Source organism: Saccoglossus kowalevskii, chromosome 14 (assembly GCF_978046115.1).
Source record: "Saccoglossus kowalevskii chromosome 14, keSacKowa6.1, whole genome shotgun sequence".
NCBI lineage: Eukaryota > Metazoa > Hemichordata > Enteropneusta > Harrimaniidae > Saccoglossus > Saccoglossus kowalevskii.
Window position 1 is genome coordinate 13,982,048 of NC_140654.1, and position 20,734 is coordinate 14,002,781.

A 20,734-nucleotide genomic window follows, 5' to 3' on the forward strand; every position below is an offset into this window, starting at 1 on the left:
AATACGTTCTCGAATCACAGAGTAGCGTCGAGTGTACTGATACACTGTAGTTGTAATCACGTGGTTATGGGTGTGAACTTGTAAACATATATCAATCATCGTTCTTCGACTCGGTGTAACATAACACCTGCATAGTTTGAAAGACGTAATTACATTTTCGTAGCGACTATAGCGCACGATAGCGGAAATTAAACAATTATGACTAATTGGTCGATCGGAAATTATGCGTTATTAGGTCAAAGATTGTGTATATAATCTGTGTTCTATTTTAGAAGCAAACGGCTGTCGTAGTTAATAGTTGGTGACTTATAGATGAGGTGTTAACAAATACGGCACCGCGAGAACACAGCTCTGATAGGTAATGTATCATTTTTTTTAATTACAATAATCTGTTTCGTTATTATGACAGTTTCACCGGAACAAGTATTCACGTTGTGTTTACGAACCTATTGATACAGCACAAAATCATTGATGGTTTTCTTTTCTTACTTCACACACCTTAATTTCACTAAATAAATTAAAATTGCAATAAAAAAAGGCAGACTAATAGTGTGAATACTGACAATTTCTCCTTCGAATAGTAACCGGCTAGCAGTCATACAAACAACTGTCGATAGATGGGTAAATTGTTAGATTCGTCTTCACAAACAAACAAATAAACAATTTGAAATTCAAATTCAAATAAAAATTTTTTCTCAAAAACTTGACTTGAATCGTACGCATTCATGTTTATATTTGTCGCTTCAATATCGCATCAAGTCCAAATTGTTAGTTAGCCATTCTAACAATGCGTATCTAACCACTGTATGGTAACATTCTATTATATGATGATTACTTCTCAATGGTGTCGCCTTGAATATGGGTTCATTCTGTCCGGTATGAACGGTATATTCGTAAATGAAAGAGAACTAGATAACATCTGCTTGGAAAAAACTACTTTTTCTGAAACACTGTTATGCATTATCCTGAGTATACGCTATACATGCGCGTTCAATAGCACACCTCGTACGCGTTAGTTTTTTCAGTAATTTCTCGACTACCTACTGTAATACACATTGAAATAGCTACATGCAATTTTATCGAATTTGACTCAATACATGAAATAAAAAAATCTTAATTTAGCTAAAATACCAATAATCTCATTGTGAGAATTAGCGCCATCTTGATTTAGCGACATTACAGGTTAGCTAAATTAGCTAAAACAACATGCTAGCTAAAAGACGTGTTTTACAGTATTTCGCACAAGTTCAATTCGTTCATGTAACAAATATACAATTACCAAACATACAAATGTGGTGGTAATACTAGTGTATAGCGAGATTCTTGTTAATGTGCGTTACATGACTGAATGTATTTCAGGAATACACACTGAAGTTGTGATTGGTATGAGTACGTTTTCCCAAATGACTGAGCGGATTGTACTATTGCTCGCCACTTTGTTGGCTGCTGTATATGGTGAGTTAAATGCGTGTGTGTTACATGATTTCTCCTCCTATTACCAGACACCTTCATAAATAAACTCTGCACACAAATCACCGGCGAGATCTCGTTGAAAGCGAGGGGGCCACGAGACTTGTGTTTGCCTCGAGTATCCATTCTCTCTCGTTACCGCGTCCACTGTTTCAAAGAACATCATGGTATCAGAGGTCAAATCAAGCGTACGTTTCTCCAATTAGTTGCTGTTAGTAGTACCAACATTCGATTTTCAAAAACTTGTAGCGATAAGGCGTTGTCTGTAGCTATCGAACACTGTATAGTCACCAGTTGTTTTAAAATGAATCCCAAGACAATTTTCTTTTAATATTATACAAGGACAAAGTAACGTATGTGAAGAGGAATTAGTCATAGCGAATGGAAGGACCATCGCAGTCACATCACCGGGATATCCGGATCCCTATCCAGACTCGTCTTTCTGTCTCTGGAGAATCAGGACTACATCACAAGGCCGAGATATACTGGTATGTATACATGGAATAACAGGAGAAATATAATTTAACGGATTATATCACGTTCTGTTAGATTAAGCCAGAAACTTGTGCTTTGATTTGTTGTGGTCAAAGTAACAGACTTCACATACTGTTCATGATAAGTAGACTCAGTATAACGCGTAGAGCAAGTCTTAGCTAACTTGCTCACTAATATGCCTACCGACATTCGCGAAAGTTTTAATTAACATATATACGTAAAATACAATGTGGAGTTTGTCGTCATTACATTTTATAATTAAAATTATGTTATTGCCACATTATTTCAAAGCTCCCACTTTATGCGTAATTGTCTAATTACCCGTCGTATTTTGATCATTTTATTAAATGTGTTACAATCATTATATATGCTATTATTATACACCATAACACCATAAGTTACAGCGTCCCGTAATTTTGCGGTATTTTACGGGGTATTTTCACCCTACCATATTAGGAAATGCGAATTACAAATATGGAATGATAACGTGCGTAAGCGTCCTTTAATAATAAAAACAAACATGGCTGTCACCAGGGTTTGACCGGATTCCACACAAAGATGCTCGCTGATTCTGCTCTAAACATTTTGTATTTCGGCATTCCCATGATGTATCTTTGGAAGGAAAAGATGTATAATAATAATAAGGCTATTACGAGGATACATCATAATAACCTGATATTAAATTTAATTTCTCAAAATAAACGAGTTTATTAAATTATATGGTGATACGTACCAGAATCACTAAAGCTGTTCTGTTCACATTGAATAATTAAATATGATTAAGGATATTATAAAACTATTTGTAGTTTCAACAACACTATGTGAAAAGTAATCAATATTCGATTGCAGGTATCATTTGACGATCTCGATACGGATTTGTGTGGCATAGTGGAAGTAGGCGTAGGTCCGCCATTCTCGAGGGTGACTTATATAATAACGGGCGACGAAGCGCCTGCCGACTTTACTTCTTCGTTTCCACTGGTGTGGATCCATTTCCGCTCCAACTGTTTTCAAAACAGCAGAAGAGGATTTAAAATATCTTTAACAAGTGTAGATAAAGGTAGGAGTGGGTACGAGTGAACCAGTCATGCATAGAGTGGTGCTGATGTATGACGACGAAGCAAGCTATATACTAATTACATAACTCAAAAAGATTTTATGGATACCACGATTATTATTGCATTTTCATAACAATGGATTATTACTATGTATAATATTTGTTCTAAGAATTAATAAGCGACGCAAATGCGCAAGCGTTTTGAATTAATGGTGCGTATCAGTAAAGTGTTTGCTCATATGCATAGTTCGTAAAACGACAATTTTACTTCAAACTGTGCTACTTCGCTGTGGATTTTCAGTGATTTGTCACAATCCGAGAAAAAAAAATATTATGAACTCAAGGCCTTGCTAATTTATTTTAACGCCAGTTTAAATACGTAGGTCTCTGTTACTGTTCTAGTTTTAGATTAGTAATTTGTTTGTACTCAGACTAATAATGAATGATCTGAAGTTTTGGAAGTTTTTATAAAAAAGTAATAACATTACGTGACGTCATTTATGAACCACGCTATTGTGTAAGGACTTCGCTCTCCACGGAGATGGGTTGGGCTGCAGGTCAACTCGTAGACGGCATTCAAAAAAGCATGGAGTGCTGTAGTATGTACCGACCGTCCAGGGCAAAGCACATGTGTCCAGCTCACCATCGCTTTTTACAAATATATTCAATGGAACACCAATGATGTAATATTCACGATGAATTAATTAAGAGTTATCAGGTATTGACTGTGTGGAAAGTAAATTGAATCATTCCCTGAAATAGAATAAGAAATCTCATCTATTTTCGAACCGTCTGCCTTTGAATCCGCCATTTGAGCACTGCCATCAACGTTGCAAATCAAGCAATTTCGTACAACCTTGTGTACAAGTGTTAAAGCCGGAGTCGTCACCTGCGCATGCGTCAGATGGTCATAATATGTCATTGTTTAGAAAAAGCGTCTGCCAACTTGAATGAGCCTTTGCGTTTTTAACATGCATTGTTTTCGTCGCCTGGGACTCATTTCTCACACATGCGCAGGTGATGACCCCTCCGCTTTACAATAACCATCTTTAATACCGAGACCAAGACATATTTACGTAATATGACTGTTTATTGACATACATTATCACACGATCTAACCTATAAATTTTGTATTAAAATTGCAGGTCAAATTGAAACAAACACAGGAAACATTCACATTCTTTCAAAATAAATGTTCATTTGCAAAATCTGGACACGACTTACGAAACAGCTTGGAGGAGTACAACGAGTGCTAACAGAAACAATTCGGTCTTCATCCAGATTGTTACAGAAAATGACAGTTGTATTGTAAGGTTGTATTATCAGATACATTTCGTCTGTAACATATGATGTAGGAATCAGTATGTGCCCTATAGCAACTATGACAATGGTCATTATCGGAAGTTACCGAACATTACCGAACATTTCCATAGATTCGACTGGGATTGAGTTTTCACCATCCTAGGGCGCCATCAATTCCAATCTAACGCGGAACTCTCAGACCGACGATTCGAATACGTTCTTAAGGTAGAGATGCAGGTTTGTGGGCACTTGGGAGTAATTTTTTTTTTGCTTTTTATTATCCAAACAGTCTTGGCTATAGACTGTTGAAATTTTGTAGAATTGTGAAAAGTCGAACATACTCAAAAAACGATTTCAAAATATAGATAACAGGTGCAAACATTCTTTATCTTGAATGCTTAGCAAGATAATAAAAATAATAAAAAAGAAACATGATAGTTTTCGATTCGCAACCGCTCTTCGGCTCCTGCTCACCTTATTCCCTTCCTTCTAAATTTGTTTGACATATGTTTCCACTGCGTTCAGGCAAACTTTTAATATGGAATTTGTTGTCACTTTTTGTGAACTGCATAAAAGACAAAACAGGTTGTACGGATATGTAACACTTTATAATAAATGATATACCACCAGGTAATGATAACACTCGGTACTTTCTCTGTAAAATTTCAAATGTATTAAATAAAACCACGAGTTTGTTTATTGATTTCATATTCAAGTGTTACTACCGGACAAACAGCGCCATTTCTAACTTTGAAGGTCATAATAACGTGATACAATCATCTGCATGGCATACACCAGGCCAACTGGTGGCAGAAGTGAAGTGAGCCCTCATACATTGCGTAGAGAATGAAAAGTGCGCCCTCTGTGTGTCAAAAAACAATCGCTGGTTTTCCCGCACGTCAAGCTTATCAAACGCCGCACCACAAGACCTTAACATATTGACGTACAACCATGACGAGGACAGCTCGACATTCTGAGGGCTCGCTGGTCCGAGAGTTTTATAGTCTGAGGATTTGATAGTCCGTCTTTTTCAATGGCATGATGGGCTCAATTGTAAATTTATTCCAGTTTTGCTGTATTCTCTAAGTGAAAATATCCTAGGTATAGCGGCATAGATATATTCGCTAGGAACTTTTATTTCTTTGTAACAATACCATAATTACAGCATGTAATGGCGTATGTTATGTATGACTAAAACATTATTTTAACAAATTATGGCTCAAAGACAATTTATTCAAATAAAAAATCATAATACCGAGTTTGTGAACGCTGCTGTAAATAATGTGGTCACAGTGACCACCACTTTTAAAATAAGCGAGTGAACATCGAGCGTCTTTAGATTTGTTATGTTTCGTACTAAAACTTGAAGTTAAATAGGTGTTGTTTGTATTGGTTAAAGGGCGGTGGTCGTCGCGCAGCGCGTGTTCGAATTTCATGTAAATAAACAATGTATTTTACACGCGTTGTATACGTCGTTATGAGTCCCATATCGAACAGGACGCGGCACGACGACCACCGCCCTTTAATATGTTAATATTTTGGGATAATGGCGTCCAAACGAATGTCGTTAATTTGATGTGATTCTGTGCACTTTTTACGCACGCAGGTGAATTTCTTTCAGTTATTCCAACTTGAATACGTTTTGGACTCATATTATGACGCTTTATTTAGTAGTCTGATACCTTGAATTGCTAGTGGTAAACGCACAAATACTGCAACGAGTCGAACGCCTAATTAATTAATAGATCATTCTTATTTTCTTGTACACGCTGTACACAAAGTATTGTTAATGTTATAATTACATGCTTTATATATGACACAGGTTAAAAAAAACAATTTATATCAATATTTAAAACCCTAAATCTGGTTTATAAAAGGGAACTTGGTACTCATGTGTAGTGCTCTCATCAAGACAACCATGGTTGAAAATGAATGTCACGTGATTTAATACTAGCCATTCGTGGGAATTTGAAGATCTCGATTCACGCGAGACTAAATGAATAACGTACTTCCGACAAGTACCCATTACGTCATACTTCAGACTTGTAGATGGGTTTAACAATTTCTTCGATTCTCAAAGAACATCCGAGGGCGTGGCTTTGAAATTGGCAGCTCGTCGTTGTTTCAGCTTTTCTATATTCGAAAAAAGAAATAGCAAATCAGTTATCGATCTGTAGGGATGGAAACGTTAAGGGACGAACAATTATTTTCGATCGGCGGTGAAGGGGTGGATTTATCGCACAGATTATTCTGTTCTGTGTATAGCGCAATACAATTATCATTTGAGTACAATAATATGATTATCGACAAAAATAAAAAAAATACCTAAATTAAATCCACTATTAAATCGCTCGCTGATAGTTAAGCGAATGCATACATTAGTAGTACGTACCTTGAATTAAAGATCCGATAGATAAGACTATGAATATTATTATCATTACCGTTCCTGACAAATCAAATACAAGTGCCGCCGCTCCAGCTATAATCGCCGATATCACAACTTTCCCTCCGAGTCCTGCAAAACAATGGGAGTAGAATAAATTTGTGTAAATCTTAGTATGTGGTTGCATTCTAATATGAATCAAGAGACTGTGTCAGCCCACGTGGTAGTTACGTCATAGTTGGTGTATGGTTACGTAATAGTTGGTGGGTGGTTACGTCATAGTTAGTGGATGATTACGTCATAGTTGGCGGGTGGATACGTCATAGTTGGTGGATGGTTACGTCATAGTTGGTGAATGGTTACGTCATAGTTGGTGCTCAAATTTGTTCATATCGCTTCGTATAATGTTATATACATATTTCTTCATCGGATATATTTGTTTATTTTCTACTTGGACAATATTTTTTTTTTTTTTTGACAAATCAACAGAATATGTTATCTACACTAATCCTACTAGTACGAGATTTCCCTGGTCACTGTCTTGCCGATGAGAAGACTGATTAAAACAAATATTTCGATTTTTACCTGAACGAAGCTATCGATAGGCGTTTAGTCCTATTTCAGGAAATGTACCCTTCACCATATTACGTAATATACAGTAGTAATAATGTATTGACCGGAGACTGAAGATGAACTCTCTGAACGATGTCTCTTACACCGATTTACGTCACAGACATGCTCCGTCAATAGAGGGCGTTACTCGATGTGTCACCGTGTGTTTTGCTACATATACGGTGAAAACATTTATTTAAAAACGTTCAGCATAATTACTTCATTTTTAGAATAGTTGCATATATATGAATACAGATTAAAAAAATGCCACCACAACAACGTGGAAATTTTTTTTATTTACGATATTTTAGAACACCTTAGTCCAGGTAATACTACTTTTTGGCTCATCGCTATTTTTCTAAATATCTGCTAACTTTCGATAGCGAACGGTTTTTGTTCAACATTTACTAGGAAAGTACTCTTTTTTTCATTTCCAAACAGTACCTATTTACTAGTTCTTAATTCCGGTTTATGGAAGAGAATTGTTTTTCATAACTAGGTTCCCGTAGCCTTACTTTAACTATCAGTATAATGGGTTACGTAAAAACAGATATAAACTATGTACATGTAAAAAACAATGTTTATTTACGATATGGAACTGATATTTAGCTCTGTTGCCGTGGCAACAACGATTATAAATTGTCCTACACCTTTTGATGCAACAGACGCACGTAATGTACGAAACTGCTGTATAAACACACTGTGTTGGAGTGATTAAAGTACATACTGTAAACACATTAATTATTCGCTGGTTTATACTATTTTCGCTAATAAGCAAAATCCGCTAATTTAAATTAGAGGGCAGTGGCCGTCTCGCAACGCGTGTTCGAATTCCATGTAAACAAACAATGTATTTTACAGGCGTTGAATACGTCGCTATGAGTCCCATATCGAACAGGACGCGGCGCGACGACCACCGCCCTTTAAATCCGCGTGAACGCATTGAATAACAACGAGAACTGAAATATTCGTGAATTTAAACCGCAATGGAATCGCTCAAAGCATCAAAATAGTGAAAATTAATGCCAGTCACGGTGAAAACAAACGGTTTTACAGTAATACACTAATTACATAAGGAGGGCGTTCTTCAAAAGCGTGGCATATAGACGAACAAAAACGAAGTCGTGTGGCAGCAGAAAATCGACTTGTTTGCAATGTGATCCGAATAGACGCTAATCGAAGTATGATTTCTCAATGAAAGCAAATATTCCGACTTGACTTGTTTTTGCCCCAAAAATAGTTACTGGCCGCCTGTTTCAAAATCATGAGACAACGCTGCAGAAATAACTTCACCGAAAACTACTTGCAAATGGGGATGTTTTCAGGCTTAGGTAACTTCTTGTTTCTCTATTTATCAGCGTTTCCATGCAGACATTGTTGCCCGTCACGACATTGTGACAAAGGTCATTGCAACTTTAAAGCGTGGTGGTCGTCGCGCCGCGCACGTGCGACATTTGTGTTGATAAACATTGACTTTCCCACAACTCAATGCGCTCCTTTAATGGAAATCACAAGTATGAGGTTTGATCTGGACGCGACTTGAACTAATTACCACCGGTGACTTTTTCGATACCTTCCAATCACCTAAAAATACCTAATTAAAGCTTGGTAACGTCTCAGTTTGTACTCGTTCATCTGTGCAACAGCCAAAGTTGCCATCTTTGTTTATATGAGGCCCATATATCTCGCGACTACCTTATCGAAACCAACAACATTTAGCATGCAAGACTAATACGATAATGAACGAAAATGTTTAATCTATAAAAAGACAATAAATAAAATGAAAGTTTCAATTATGCTGGTACTCTTTGGTAATTCTAATTATCTACGGAATGTGACGGTTTCCATATTGCCGCGGCTGATAATTACAACAACAAAAAATACGTCGAATTTTCACTTTTCCCCAGGGAGAATTTTACCAAACATATTTTTTTGAGGGAAAGATGCCATCGGTGGGGTGGGTGACTTGTCTGGTCGAGGGATAGGTATATATGTCCGTGCGTTCCGAATGTCGCGGAAAAAAGGGTTTTAGTTTTCGAGGTTTGCATCTCCGCGAAAATAAAAAAACGGTACTTTTTTACTTTTTGAAAGACTGACGTTGTTGTTTTTGATGTTTTCCCTGATCCAAACATGACAGATGCACAGAGGCAATTGGACAGAATTACATAAATTACAAATCAGTCACGAGTGTAAGTGTTTTATAGTCATAGTTCACGAATGCAGTGTTTTTGTGCGTAGGTCCTAAGGGAACTATTTAGGGTAGTAGTGGCGGTGGTGGTGGGGGTAATAAGTAAGTAGTTATTTCACCGGAAATATAGTTGCAGTGATTTGATTTGATTTGGTTGGATCACTCATTACATCATGTGAATCGCCACAGATTGATCCACATTCAACGGCACTACACCCTATATGTGTCCTTTCTAATTTCAACATGTTATTCATATGGCATACATGTTTTCTACTATAATAATGAAACAGCCGCATTAACCTTACCCCGTAAAGCCGCATTTAGCCATATCTCGTACAGCCGCATAAAGCGTTACCTCGTATAGCCGCACTTAGCCTTACCTCGTATAGCCGCACTTAGCCTTACCTCGTACAGCCGCACTTAGCCTTACCTCGTACGGCCGCATTTAGCCTTACCTCGTATAGCCGCATTTAGCCTTACCTCGTAAAGCCGCACTTAGCCTTACCTCGTACAGCCCATAAAGCCTTACCTCGTAAAGCCGCACTTAGCCGTACCTCATACAGCCGCACTTAGCCTTACCTCGTACAGCCGCACTTAGCCTTACCTCGTACAGCCGCATTTAACCTTATCTCTTACAGCCGCATTCAGCCTTACCTCGTATAGCCGCATTTAGCCTTACCTCGTATAGTCGCACTTAGCCTTACCTCGTACAGCCCATAAAGCCTTACCTCGTAAAGCCGCACTTAGCCTTATCTCGTAAAGCCGCACTTAGCCTTACCTCGTATAGCCGCATTTAGTCTTACCTCGTAAAGCCGCATTTACCCTTACCTCGTACAGCCGCACTTAGCCTTACCTCGTAAAGCCGCACTTAGCCTTACCTCGTACAGCCGCACTTAGCCTTACCTCGTACGGCCGCATTTAGCCTTACCTCGTACAGCCCATAAAGCCTTACCTCGTAAAGCCGCACTTAGCCTTACCTCATACAGCCGCACTTAGCCTTACCTCGTACAGCCGCACTTAGCCTTACCTCGTACAGCCGCATTTAACCTTATCTCTTACAGCCGCACTTAGCCTTACCTCGTACAGCCCATAAAGCCTTACCTCGTAAAGCCGCACTTAGCCTTACCTCGTACAGCCCATAAAGCCTTACCTCGTAAAGCCGCACTTAGCCTTACCTCATACAGCCGCACTTAGCCTTACCTCGTACAGCCGCACTTAGCCTTACCTCGTACAGCCGCATTTAACCTTATCTCTTACAGCCGCATTCAGCCTTACCTCGAATAGCCGGGACTACTCCAAGCAACAGGATCAATACTCCGAAGAATATGAAAGATTCGATTCCTACAAACCAGGCCGAGGCTGCCAGGTAAACAATGACTCCGGTTGTTATCAGCAGTTTACTGACCATCCCTGAAAGTATAGTGTATTTCGTTAGTTTGTTTTTTATGTCATTGTCCTCTGCTTTGAATCAATATCATCACGTTCACGTGCGTATGAGTATTATGTGGTTGCCGCACAATTATTATAATCATATTGGCATCCACGAATGTAATTCCCTTAATTTTACTGTTGTCGCCGTGACACGTCGAGCCGTGCGTATGCATCGCCATACACCATGGCCTCTTTACGGCAAAAACCAAAAAAAAAATGCATTTGGGTGTCTTTGTTTACAGTGTTGTGTCACCCGGCTTGTTAAATTATTATACATTTGTATTGATGTAGGGTTTATAGCACTGTACATAAATTGAAAGCTCGTCATTTGTTGAAGTTGGTAAACGCCAGTTCGTCGGCAGACTTATCCGGCTTGTTGTTTTGGTGATAGAGGTCGATGTCCGGGAATCGCACTTCTGGATCGTGTCAAATATGTTAGCGGGGAGTACGCTAGTTTGTATTTAGGACAAGTACCAACCTGTGGATTTGAGCAACTGTCAATTTTACTAAAACTGGCACTCCGGCACCCAAAATTGTGTATATCGACCAAGCAAATTGTTGTTAAATTACGAATATTTTCATTTTTTTTACAAGAGGGCACACCTGGCCCTGCCTGCTTTTGACCCGTTACAATTTAGTTGTTTTAATGAGGGTGGGGGGGGGGGGTAACTCACCTGCATGTGCGTACGTTTTCTACTGTGCAATAATAACATGTTTTATTGTAGTTATGAGCAAAATTTGCTATGGTTTTGTAACGTATTTGAGAGAATTTATTGCAGAGACACTTCAGTCAAATACGAGTATTGTTAGTATCATGCAGCACAGAGCGGTGGCACGACAATCGTGGCAGTGTTTCTTATATCCCACTTATATTGTGCTCGTAAAAAAATGACCCAGATTGTCAAAAGTCACTAAATCTACGTATTATAAATCCCGTTAAAATAGACAGCGGACAATGGTAATACATGTATTTAACTTTAACATTTTACGGGATAAAGTTCAAGGCAACTTCAAGTTACCAACTGCACTGTACATTTTATACAAATTTTAATTTATTTGACCTTCATGACTCAAATATGCAGCAGACACTAAGTAAACCACTTCAGATTAAATGGTCTTGATTTATGTTATGTTACATACAAGAAGACCGACTGTGAGTGAACTGGTAATTTATTACGTTGCTCACCGTTCTACATTGCTTTTATCGCATGAGCAAAGCAAACTCTGTTTCTAGGAGACCATCCGTTACTATGACACATTCACTTTCTAGAGGAGGACGCGGGCGCACAATTTGCATAATCCACACGGTTTTGAGTGCAAGCCGTCGAGGGTTATAAATATTGGGTTCCATAAATATTGTCAATTGTGACAGGAAAAAAAGGGTTATGTTATTCGTAACCATGTTAAAAAAGAACCATAGTATGAGTATGCATTCTTCGCAAAAATAGATAAAAGGCCGGAACTTTTTACGCATTTGTTGACTTGAAAGGGGTATGAATCTTGCGGGTGCTAGCGGCACATTCTTGTCGTTCTTTTCTGGAAAGTACCCACCCAGGGATATATATGCACGGGGCACGGGGCAGAATCACCACCCATCCAGCACAGTATTTTACATTGGGAAACATACTTGTATATCAAACATGAACCTACATTATTTGGGTTAATACCAGCCCTCTGAGCCTCATTTATGTGCTATAATCTTTGGCCCCTTAGTTACACCGTAATATAGGCAACATAATAGAAGGTCAGAGGCGAGTACCTCCACTGATAATGTACATGCACTAAAGTTAAGCATACCGCATATATGTGATTATTTCAACCAACCACTCACCTGTATGACGTGGCTGATCATCGTGCTTATCCACTGTGTTCTCCTGGTGCGCTGCGACCATCTTTTTCAACGGTTTCCGCTCAATATGATCTAAAATATCCATCAGAAGGGAGATGTCACTCCCGGAAATGCAGCCAATGTTTTCCAAGTATATAAATATATCTAAAGACGATTTTAAATTCTCCTCGCCTGGTAGTGGTATCTGCCGTCTACGGAGATACTGCGTGATTCGAACAAATTCCTCCGATGACAGGTTACTGCTTAAGTCCACAAACAGGGTTCTCCATGAATCTTTCGATGTAACGGGTGCCCTGAAAGGCCCGGGGACAGAGGTAACAGTAGTCATAGTATTAGTGAACGTAACAAACAGTTAAAACCAAAGCATAAATGAACCAGTGCTTCTCCACTGAGATTCAAACCTTGCACCAAGTACCGCTGATTGTCGTCGCAGACGTTTACTTCAGTCGTACAAGATCCCAGGCACAGTTTGATGTCTTCGTTCACCGACTGATCGTTGTATAGGTCGTATCATTGTCGTGTGTACCGCGGTCACACACCGCCATTTTTAACTAAAATATAGCTCGGCGCATGCTCTTATCAAGATGACCAGTATACTAGTATATATCAACGTATCAGTGTTTGGATTATTTCTTTCAGAAACACGACATGTGAGGGCGAATTCTAATACGTCAGCTGTATGAGACTGGAGGTGTGTTAGATTGTTTAATTATTAACATGGACTAGTGACCTGTAGATAAAGGTGACTGCCGATTTGACGCTTCCAACCTAGCTTATATCTGAAGGTCCGAAGACGGAAATATTCGTGTTTTACATAAAAATCCCACAATGCAAGAAACCTTTCAAACGTGTTCCAGTCCAGGAAATGATAATCTTTAGCTGTGACGTCATCGGAGTTGAGTAGTGTCATCATCTCGCACTTCGTGCTCGCGTTACGGGATTTGCCGTCAGTTGACAAGCTCCTGCAGAGGCGGCGGCATGAAATTTTGCATTGGGAGGGGTGGAGGGGGGGTTCTGCTCATCATTTTTGGGGGGAGACCCTCTGGAACGCTATCTCCTGTATTTCGAGGGGCAAATTTTGCTACCCCTTACTTGCGAAAATTATAACTCATTCCACGACACGGTTTCTCCTCAAATATCGTGAAAAAACCTATAGGGTGGAGTTATGTGTTCGGTGAGCGTTATTGGCTTACGTTGTGACTTACATACATGATCTGTGTGACATAATGTTGTCTTGGCAACACTGAAGTTATGGAATCTGTGAGGTTAACGCAATTGATGGTACAACCTGAGGTGAATTGACAGAAGTTTTCCGACTGTAGAGGGCGCACGTTCAGATTATATGTTTGATGGTTCATGACAGTGATACGTCACTATGATGCCGCGAGTCGCGGAAAACGAGTGGGACGTCGCATATATTTTAGGTTATTTACTAAACATAATGTGACATTTCGATAAGTAAAACAATACACTGATCAACACCTCCAATACGTATTAATCTGCTATTAACGTATGAGACCAGTGTCACCCCCCCCGTATATAATTTATTTGGAACGTACCAAAGAAACCTTGAGTAATGTCGAATAATAACAGCAACATTCAGAACAACAAAAATTTACAGAACTAAAACATATCAAGAATATGAAAAATATTTTTTTTAAATAATAAAAATTAAGGAATCATCAATTGAAACAATATTATTTAATCCATGCTAAAATCTTCCAACTTTGGGACATAGATGTAGTACTCTTACATGGCTGCAAGAAATCTAGGTCTATGACAATTATTACAATATAAAATGTAATGTAGCCTACAAAATAATTCAATGGGAAGAGAATGTTCGAAAGTTATAAATTTATTATAAGCTATTCTACGATTTGTTTGTTTTAATTTTATCTAAATAATGTTCAAATTTAAATTTTTGGTTCCTAATTCAGCAAAGGAGAAATTAAAAATAGAAAGTTAAAACGTTGGACCGAAGCATCGTTCAAACCTCAGAAATCATTAATTCTTACAAAAAACTACTTATGTAATTCATAACCCATGTCAATGAAGAACTATATCTTTCATAAAATTATTTTGAAAGCGATGAGGATCTGAAGGCACATCGTACATTATTTCAGGCAAGTCTATAAAACGTATTTCCACAACGTAATTCCACTTGAAAACAGCCTATGTCCACAAATTCTTTGAAAGTATATTACCAATAGTACTCGGATGCAAATGGACCACTGAAATCTCTCAGAAAGTGAGAGAACCACGAGATTTGTTGTTGCTTCTAAAGTAGTGTACCATGCACCTATGTAACCATGGAGACGTGACGACGGAAAAGAATGAGTGAAGAAATCACTCACAACCTCATTTCACCCATTCTTGCATTTTTAAAATATTAAACACCAATCAGAAAGCAGTTTTTTAATTGATTTTTTTTTCGACGAATCAAATTCGATCTTGTATATTTGCTTTGATTCAACTGCAATTACATGGAGAAGATTGTTGAGGACGTGATTTGGGCTCCGATTGCTGGGCCCCAATGTGTATACATGGTCGGAGCCATTTCGGGGCGCAACCCTGTCAGAGTTCAACCCTGAGCGTTTATTGGAGTCAAACTTGGCTTGAGCCGAGCGTGTATACACTGCCATTTTTGCTGGCTCAAGCCGTAGGGCTCCGATAAAATGCTGTTGTGTAAACATAGCATACCATTGACCAGTGTCAGTGTTTGATGGTTGTGTGTGAGTTTATGTTGTATGTACATGTAGTCCCTTTATTCGAATTCAGGCATAGCCTTCAACAGTGAAAAATGGAACTTGACGTGAACTTGCAGCTCTTAACATGGAATTACCTTGGGCATATATTGTTTTCCCTGTAAATAACATCTCCATGGCAACTTTCCGAGGTATAGCTCTGCCGATAGCAACGGCCGGTGTAGAACAGAACAGGCCAATGTTCACTCCATGGTAAACACAGAATAACATTCAATGCTATAATTTTAAAACACATTGTAACAGAAGCATATAACTCAGCAGAAGCTGGAGCACATATACTACTGACAGCAGAAGCTAGATATACTTCAACTGAAACAGCATATACTCTAACTGAAGCTAAATATACTACAACTGAGGCAGATATACTATAACTGAAACAGGATATACTACCACTGAAACAGAATATACTACAACTGAAACTGTACATACAATTAACGATGAATATACTACAACTGAAGATGAATACACCACAGCTGAAGCTGAATATACTACAACTGAAGCAGAATGCACTACAACTGAAGCTGAATATACTACAACTGAAGCTGAATATACTACAACTGAAGCAGAATGCACTACAACTGAAGCTGAATATACTACAACTGAAGCTGAATATACTACAACTAAAGCTGAATACACTACAACTGAAGCTGAATGCACTACAACTGAAACTGAATACACTACAATTGAAGCTGAATATACTACAACTGAAGCTGAATACACTGTAACTGAAGCAGGGTATTCTACAGCTAAACTTACATTATATTATACACTAAATCTGTTACACGACACCCACTGACTAAGATTCACCAATGAGTATGTCTCTGGGTTTGTTTGACACCAGGATAGTGAATGAAATTGTAATAATGTCATTATGATATGATGGACATATATTCCTAAACATGGAATGAAGTTTATGTAGCATAATGCTGTATCAACACCTGCTCTTACAATTTGCAAAAAAAGAGGAAGTTCAGACAACAGAAACGTTCAATAGCCGAAACTGTCACCTTGCGTGAATATTACAAAAGAAAAAAAAATATGATACAGCAGATAAAGCTGAAGGTGTAATACATGTCATATTGTTTTTAATAATCCTTGTGTGTCCACTTTGTAATACCCAGGAGTTGCAAATGTGGAGTTTTCAGCATCAATAGCGATATCACAGCTAGCTACCAGCTGACAACCAGCAGCAGTGGCCATACCTGCAATACAGATGGAATTGTTAACTGTATTCAGGCTAAATAAATGGCATGTAGTGGAAATGAAGAAATGTTTTTTTTTTTAATTTATAAATTATGGTTGTGTGCTCAGTTCTTAACAAGCAGAATGCATTTACGGATTCCAAGCAAAATCAGCAGTGAATCTCTCTCATACAGTGACAACTCTGTATTCACTACAAATAAGTTTAAAAAAAAACATTAGCTATCATATTATGATATGTCTTGTTAGAAGAAAAAACATATAATTGCCATTTAGTAATATACAAATCCAGTTTATGTTCTAACTTTCACGACAATTCGATGCATGCATCGAAAACTAGAATTGTCAATTGTTTCACTTATTCAAGTGATGTCTGTGTTGAACAGTTCGTCATGGTTTTAGACGATATCGTTTGATGTGTATAGTCCACATGTTGCTCTGAGTTCCCAGTTTCTTCAGTGATCGTTCCCAAAACATGTTGATCTTCAGTTTGTGTGAAGCATGTGTTGTCGTAAGAAATATTTTCAGGTTTGATAGTTTGGTGTAGCTGTGACTCGAAATTGGAGGACTCGTCCTGCCTCTCGCAAACTGAGCTACCTTCCATTTCCATGACTACGTGTTTGTTTTTCACAGCATCCTCTCTTTTAATGCTCTCCATAGCCATGCTATTTTCGCTCCGATAAACGCTACTACCAGTTCCAGTGACCTGGGTCATGCCAGTGACGGTACTGCCGCTTTGCGACTTAGGTGTTTGAAGCAGCTCCACACCCCGTCGCCTCCTCTTCACGAGCGCTTCGTGTAAGCCACAAGTCAAGATTGTAACGAATTCCCGGCGGAAACTCGCGCTGAAAGCAGCGTAGATTATCGGGTTGACGAAACTGTTCGAGAGATATGCAAAGTAAAATATACTGTATATGAACCAGGAGTCGGTGAACCAGCTTTCGTCGTAGAAATACAGCACAGCATGGACTCTATACGGTAACCAGCTGAGAGCGAACATCACGACAACTAGTAACAACATCTTGACTGCTCGTTTCTTTCTACGTTTGGACTCGTCGTTGATCGACGTGCCGCCGTATAGCGTGACGATCATTCTACCGTAAAGATACGTCAACGTAATCAGCGGAACAATGTATAGAACCACGAGGTGTACAACAGTCATCGGGATCTCTATAAAATGCATCTGAGGAAGCACCTCACAGAAGTACAAACGACTGTCATTTTCCGTCTTGCCATACCAGAATGTCACTCCATGCACCGGAAATCGATACGCAGCGTACACAAACCCCAACACCCAAATGCCAACTATGCACACTCGAGCTTTATGCACTGAGACGCGTGGCTTCATGGGTTGAACAATGGCGCGGTAGCGGTCCGCGCCTATCGCCACAAGTGTAAATATGGTGGTGCAGATACTGGTATATTGAAGGACGCCCGGGATATCGCACAAAGCTTCAACTGTGACCAACAGCCTGGAACCCATTATCCGAATGAGCTCCATCGGACCGACGCAGAGTCCGATAAGAAGATCTGAAAAGGCCAGTGATACGATGAACAGGTTTGTAGCGGAACGTCGTAGTTTTGGTTGTTTGAATACAGCAATAATGACCAAAAGGTTGCCCACCACGATGAGCACAGACGCAATGCCCAACACGACAATGTATACACTATCGGGTACATCGATATCCCAGCTATAGTCGTAGGAATAACTGTCATCGACCTCAGTTGATGTTTCAGTCGCAGTTTCCTCGGCGTAACTAGGTTCATCTGACGTGAAATCCGAAACACCCGACACGTTAAGATAAGGGACTTCCGTCGTTGTGTTGATTTGCGAAAAGTTTTTCATCGTGCATACCTTTTGGGTGTCAGGTCTACTAGTACTCTATCTGAAATTGATAGTAAATGAAACAAAGTATTTTAGATTACGATGATACATACGACACCACACGACACATTCCCTGAACGACGCTGATTTAATATACGTAAAGTGGTGTTGTGGCGTCACATTACCGCCATGAAACATACAACAGTTGAGTCGACAAGGACGAAGCATCTTGTCATTATAGATACACTCGACACTGTCAGGCCACCCGCTGTGTGGAATTTATACATTCTTGGTTTACTAATACCAATCAATATATCCATGTCTGCTGTCTAAGCTTCTTAAATCTCGAAAAATTGATATTGATTCAATGATCAATAGATCAGTCTGATGAACTGTAATTTATAACATTACCTTCATTGATAAACTACAATATGTGATTGTCAAGTTGTGTTGATCATTTCGCCAATTTAATTTCTCATTGTAGCTCTGATAAAACTGAGAATAGGATACTGCGAGCTCTCGAGTCGAAATAATAAAAAAAAACCGCGGCAAGTGGGGTCAATATTATTATTTTAAGCACATGGGAAATAACTTACTGATCTTAGAGTGCGTGTTAATATCTGGTTGATTTTTAACATTTGATAAGTGTGAGTGTACTAGTATTGTATAGAACTGTGGCTTGGAGTATTTACATAAGTGATAACCAACCAATCAATCAATCGGAAAATGCCAAAAAAAAGATGTAAAGTCCGCCGTATCTGGTTTCGCGTTCATTAACAGCTTTGTAATCATTCTGCGGGTCGTTTCCCAGGGTTTATCACGATGCAATCCGATATTCATGACATAAGAAAGTCGTGACACAGAGAAAGTGTTTGTTTTTTGAAAGCTAGGGTTTATCTATTCGGCTTTTCTGCAATCACATTTAAACGAGCCGCCAGCCTATGGAAACCGCTCTTATTTCACGTGTACAATAAGTGTCATTTACACAAGAGGGTTTTGCTGATACATACGCATTTACAACATGTCTGTGTACTTATCGCGTAAGTAAAGTCCGTAACTACACGCAGTTTTATCTGACTTTACGTCACGACATTACGCGTTTAATTCTCACCTGGGAGGCCTCACATGTCTGAACTAATTCACCGCGCAGTGCAGCATAATTGCGACATAGACCCCCGATCGTGCAGCGTTAATTAGTGTACAACTCAGTTTCATTCAGCGCATGTTACGCTTTAAATTCTGCAAACTGAGTCAGAAAACAGTTGCATCTTTTATCCACTCTACTCGTACACAGTAAAACGCGACTCAAGTTATACGTATATATGTGCAATGAATATTGATTTATGTTATACTCAATACAATATCCGCTCCATCCTTAACTTCAAAGCATACATAATTGAAACAGTTCGATGTGTTTGTTTAGAAAATCAATTTAAGACCAGTTTTAATAATAAGTTCATAAATATTCAACAAATAGAGAACTTCAAGTAGTAGATGTTTATGCCTTCCAAAATATACAAAGCGCACTTGACATCAGAAAATACTGTCTGATATGACATGCGGTGAACATGTAATACACACAGTTGAAAGATCATATCGCGATCAAGGAAAGCACAACAGGTTGGGGAGAGACGTGATGCTATTAAACTGAGAAACTCACGATTTTAAAAACAATTCCAATTATTTTCAATAAGCTTGACTAATTGGCAGCTAACATTGACGACATCCGCAGGAACCCAGGTGTGTGATCACATTGAAGTCATTTAAAGCAACATACACTGTTTAGTTAGTTACTTAGCAATAAAATAAGGCACATATTTACAAATTGTTTTGTTAATGAGCACTAAGTTTGCACTGTTGTTTCAAATTATACATTGTCTTCATTTTCTTTACCTGATTTGTATGTTACAACAGTAAATCGTATCACACGACGTGTGTGAGTGTAATTAATGTTCTCACATGGATTGAAATCATACGACATTTGATTAAATGTTTCTCGTGGGCGTATGGTAGGGATATTGAATGCGTGTATTGGCAATTTAAGGCGCATATCTGGCTTAGAACGGACAGTATTAGAACGTGAATAATAAAAAGTGGAAAATATGCAATATTTGTTTAATTTTGTCGTACAAGTGGAAATAGAAAGCAATGGTTGAG

General features: G+C 38.7%; 2 protein-coding genes across 2 annotated transcripts; one reads left to right on the plus strand and one right to left on the minus strand.

The window, feature by feature from the left end:
- Nucleotides 1-280: 280 nt before the first annotated feature.
- LOC144350102 (tolloid-like protein 1) lies at nt 281-5,027 on the plus strand. The gene is made up of 5 exons (XM_078008459.2): nt 281-358; nt 1,360-1,455; nt 1,813-1,958; nt 2,815-3,025; nt 4,168-5,027. Exons 2-5 carry the CDS (start codon nt 1,386-1,388, stop codon nt 4,212-4,214), a joined length of 474 nt encoding a protein of 157 aa, XP_077864585.2. The 5' UTR covers nt 281-358; nt 1,360-1,385; the 3' UTR covers nt 4,215-5,027.
- A 509-nt stretch (nt 5,028-5,536) lies between these two features.
- On the minus strand, nt 5,537-13,332 carry LOC102805572 (uncharacterized). The gene is made up of 4 exons (XM_006815330.3): nt 12,770-13,332; nt 10,783-10,917; nt 6,717-6,839; nt 5,537-6,457 (listed from the first exon to the last, which is right to left on the minus strand). Exons 1-4 carry the CDS (start codon nt 13,113-13,115, stop codon nt 6,399-6,401), a joined length of 663 nt encoding a protein of 220 aa, XP_006815393.2. The 5' UTR covers nt 13,116-13,332; the 3' UTR covers nt 5,537-6,398.
- Nucleotides 13,333-20,734: the final 7,402 nt, after the last annotated feature.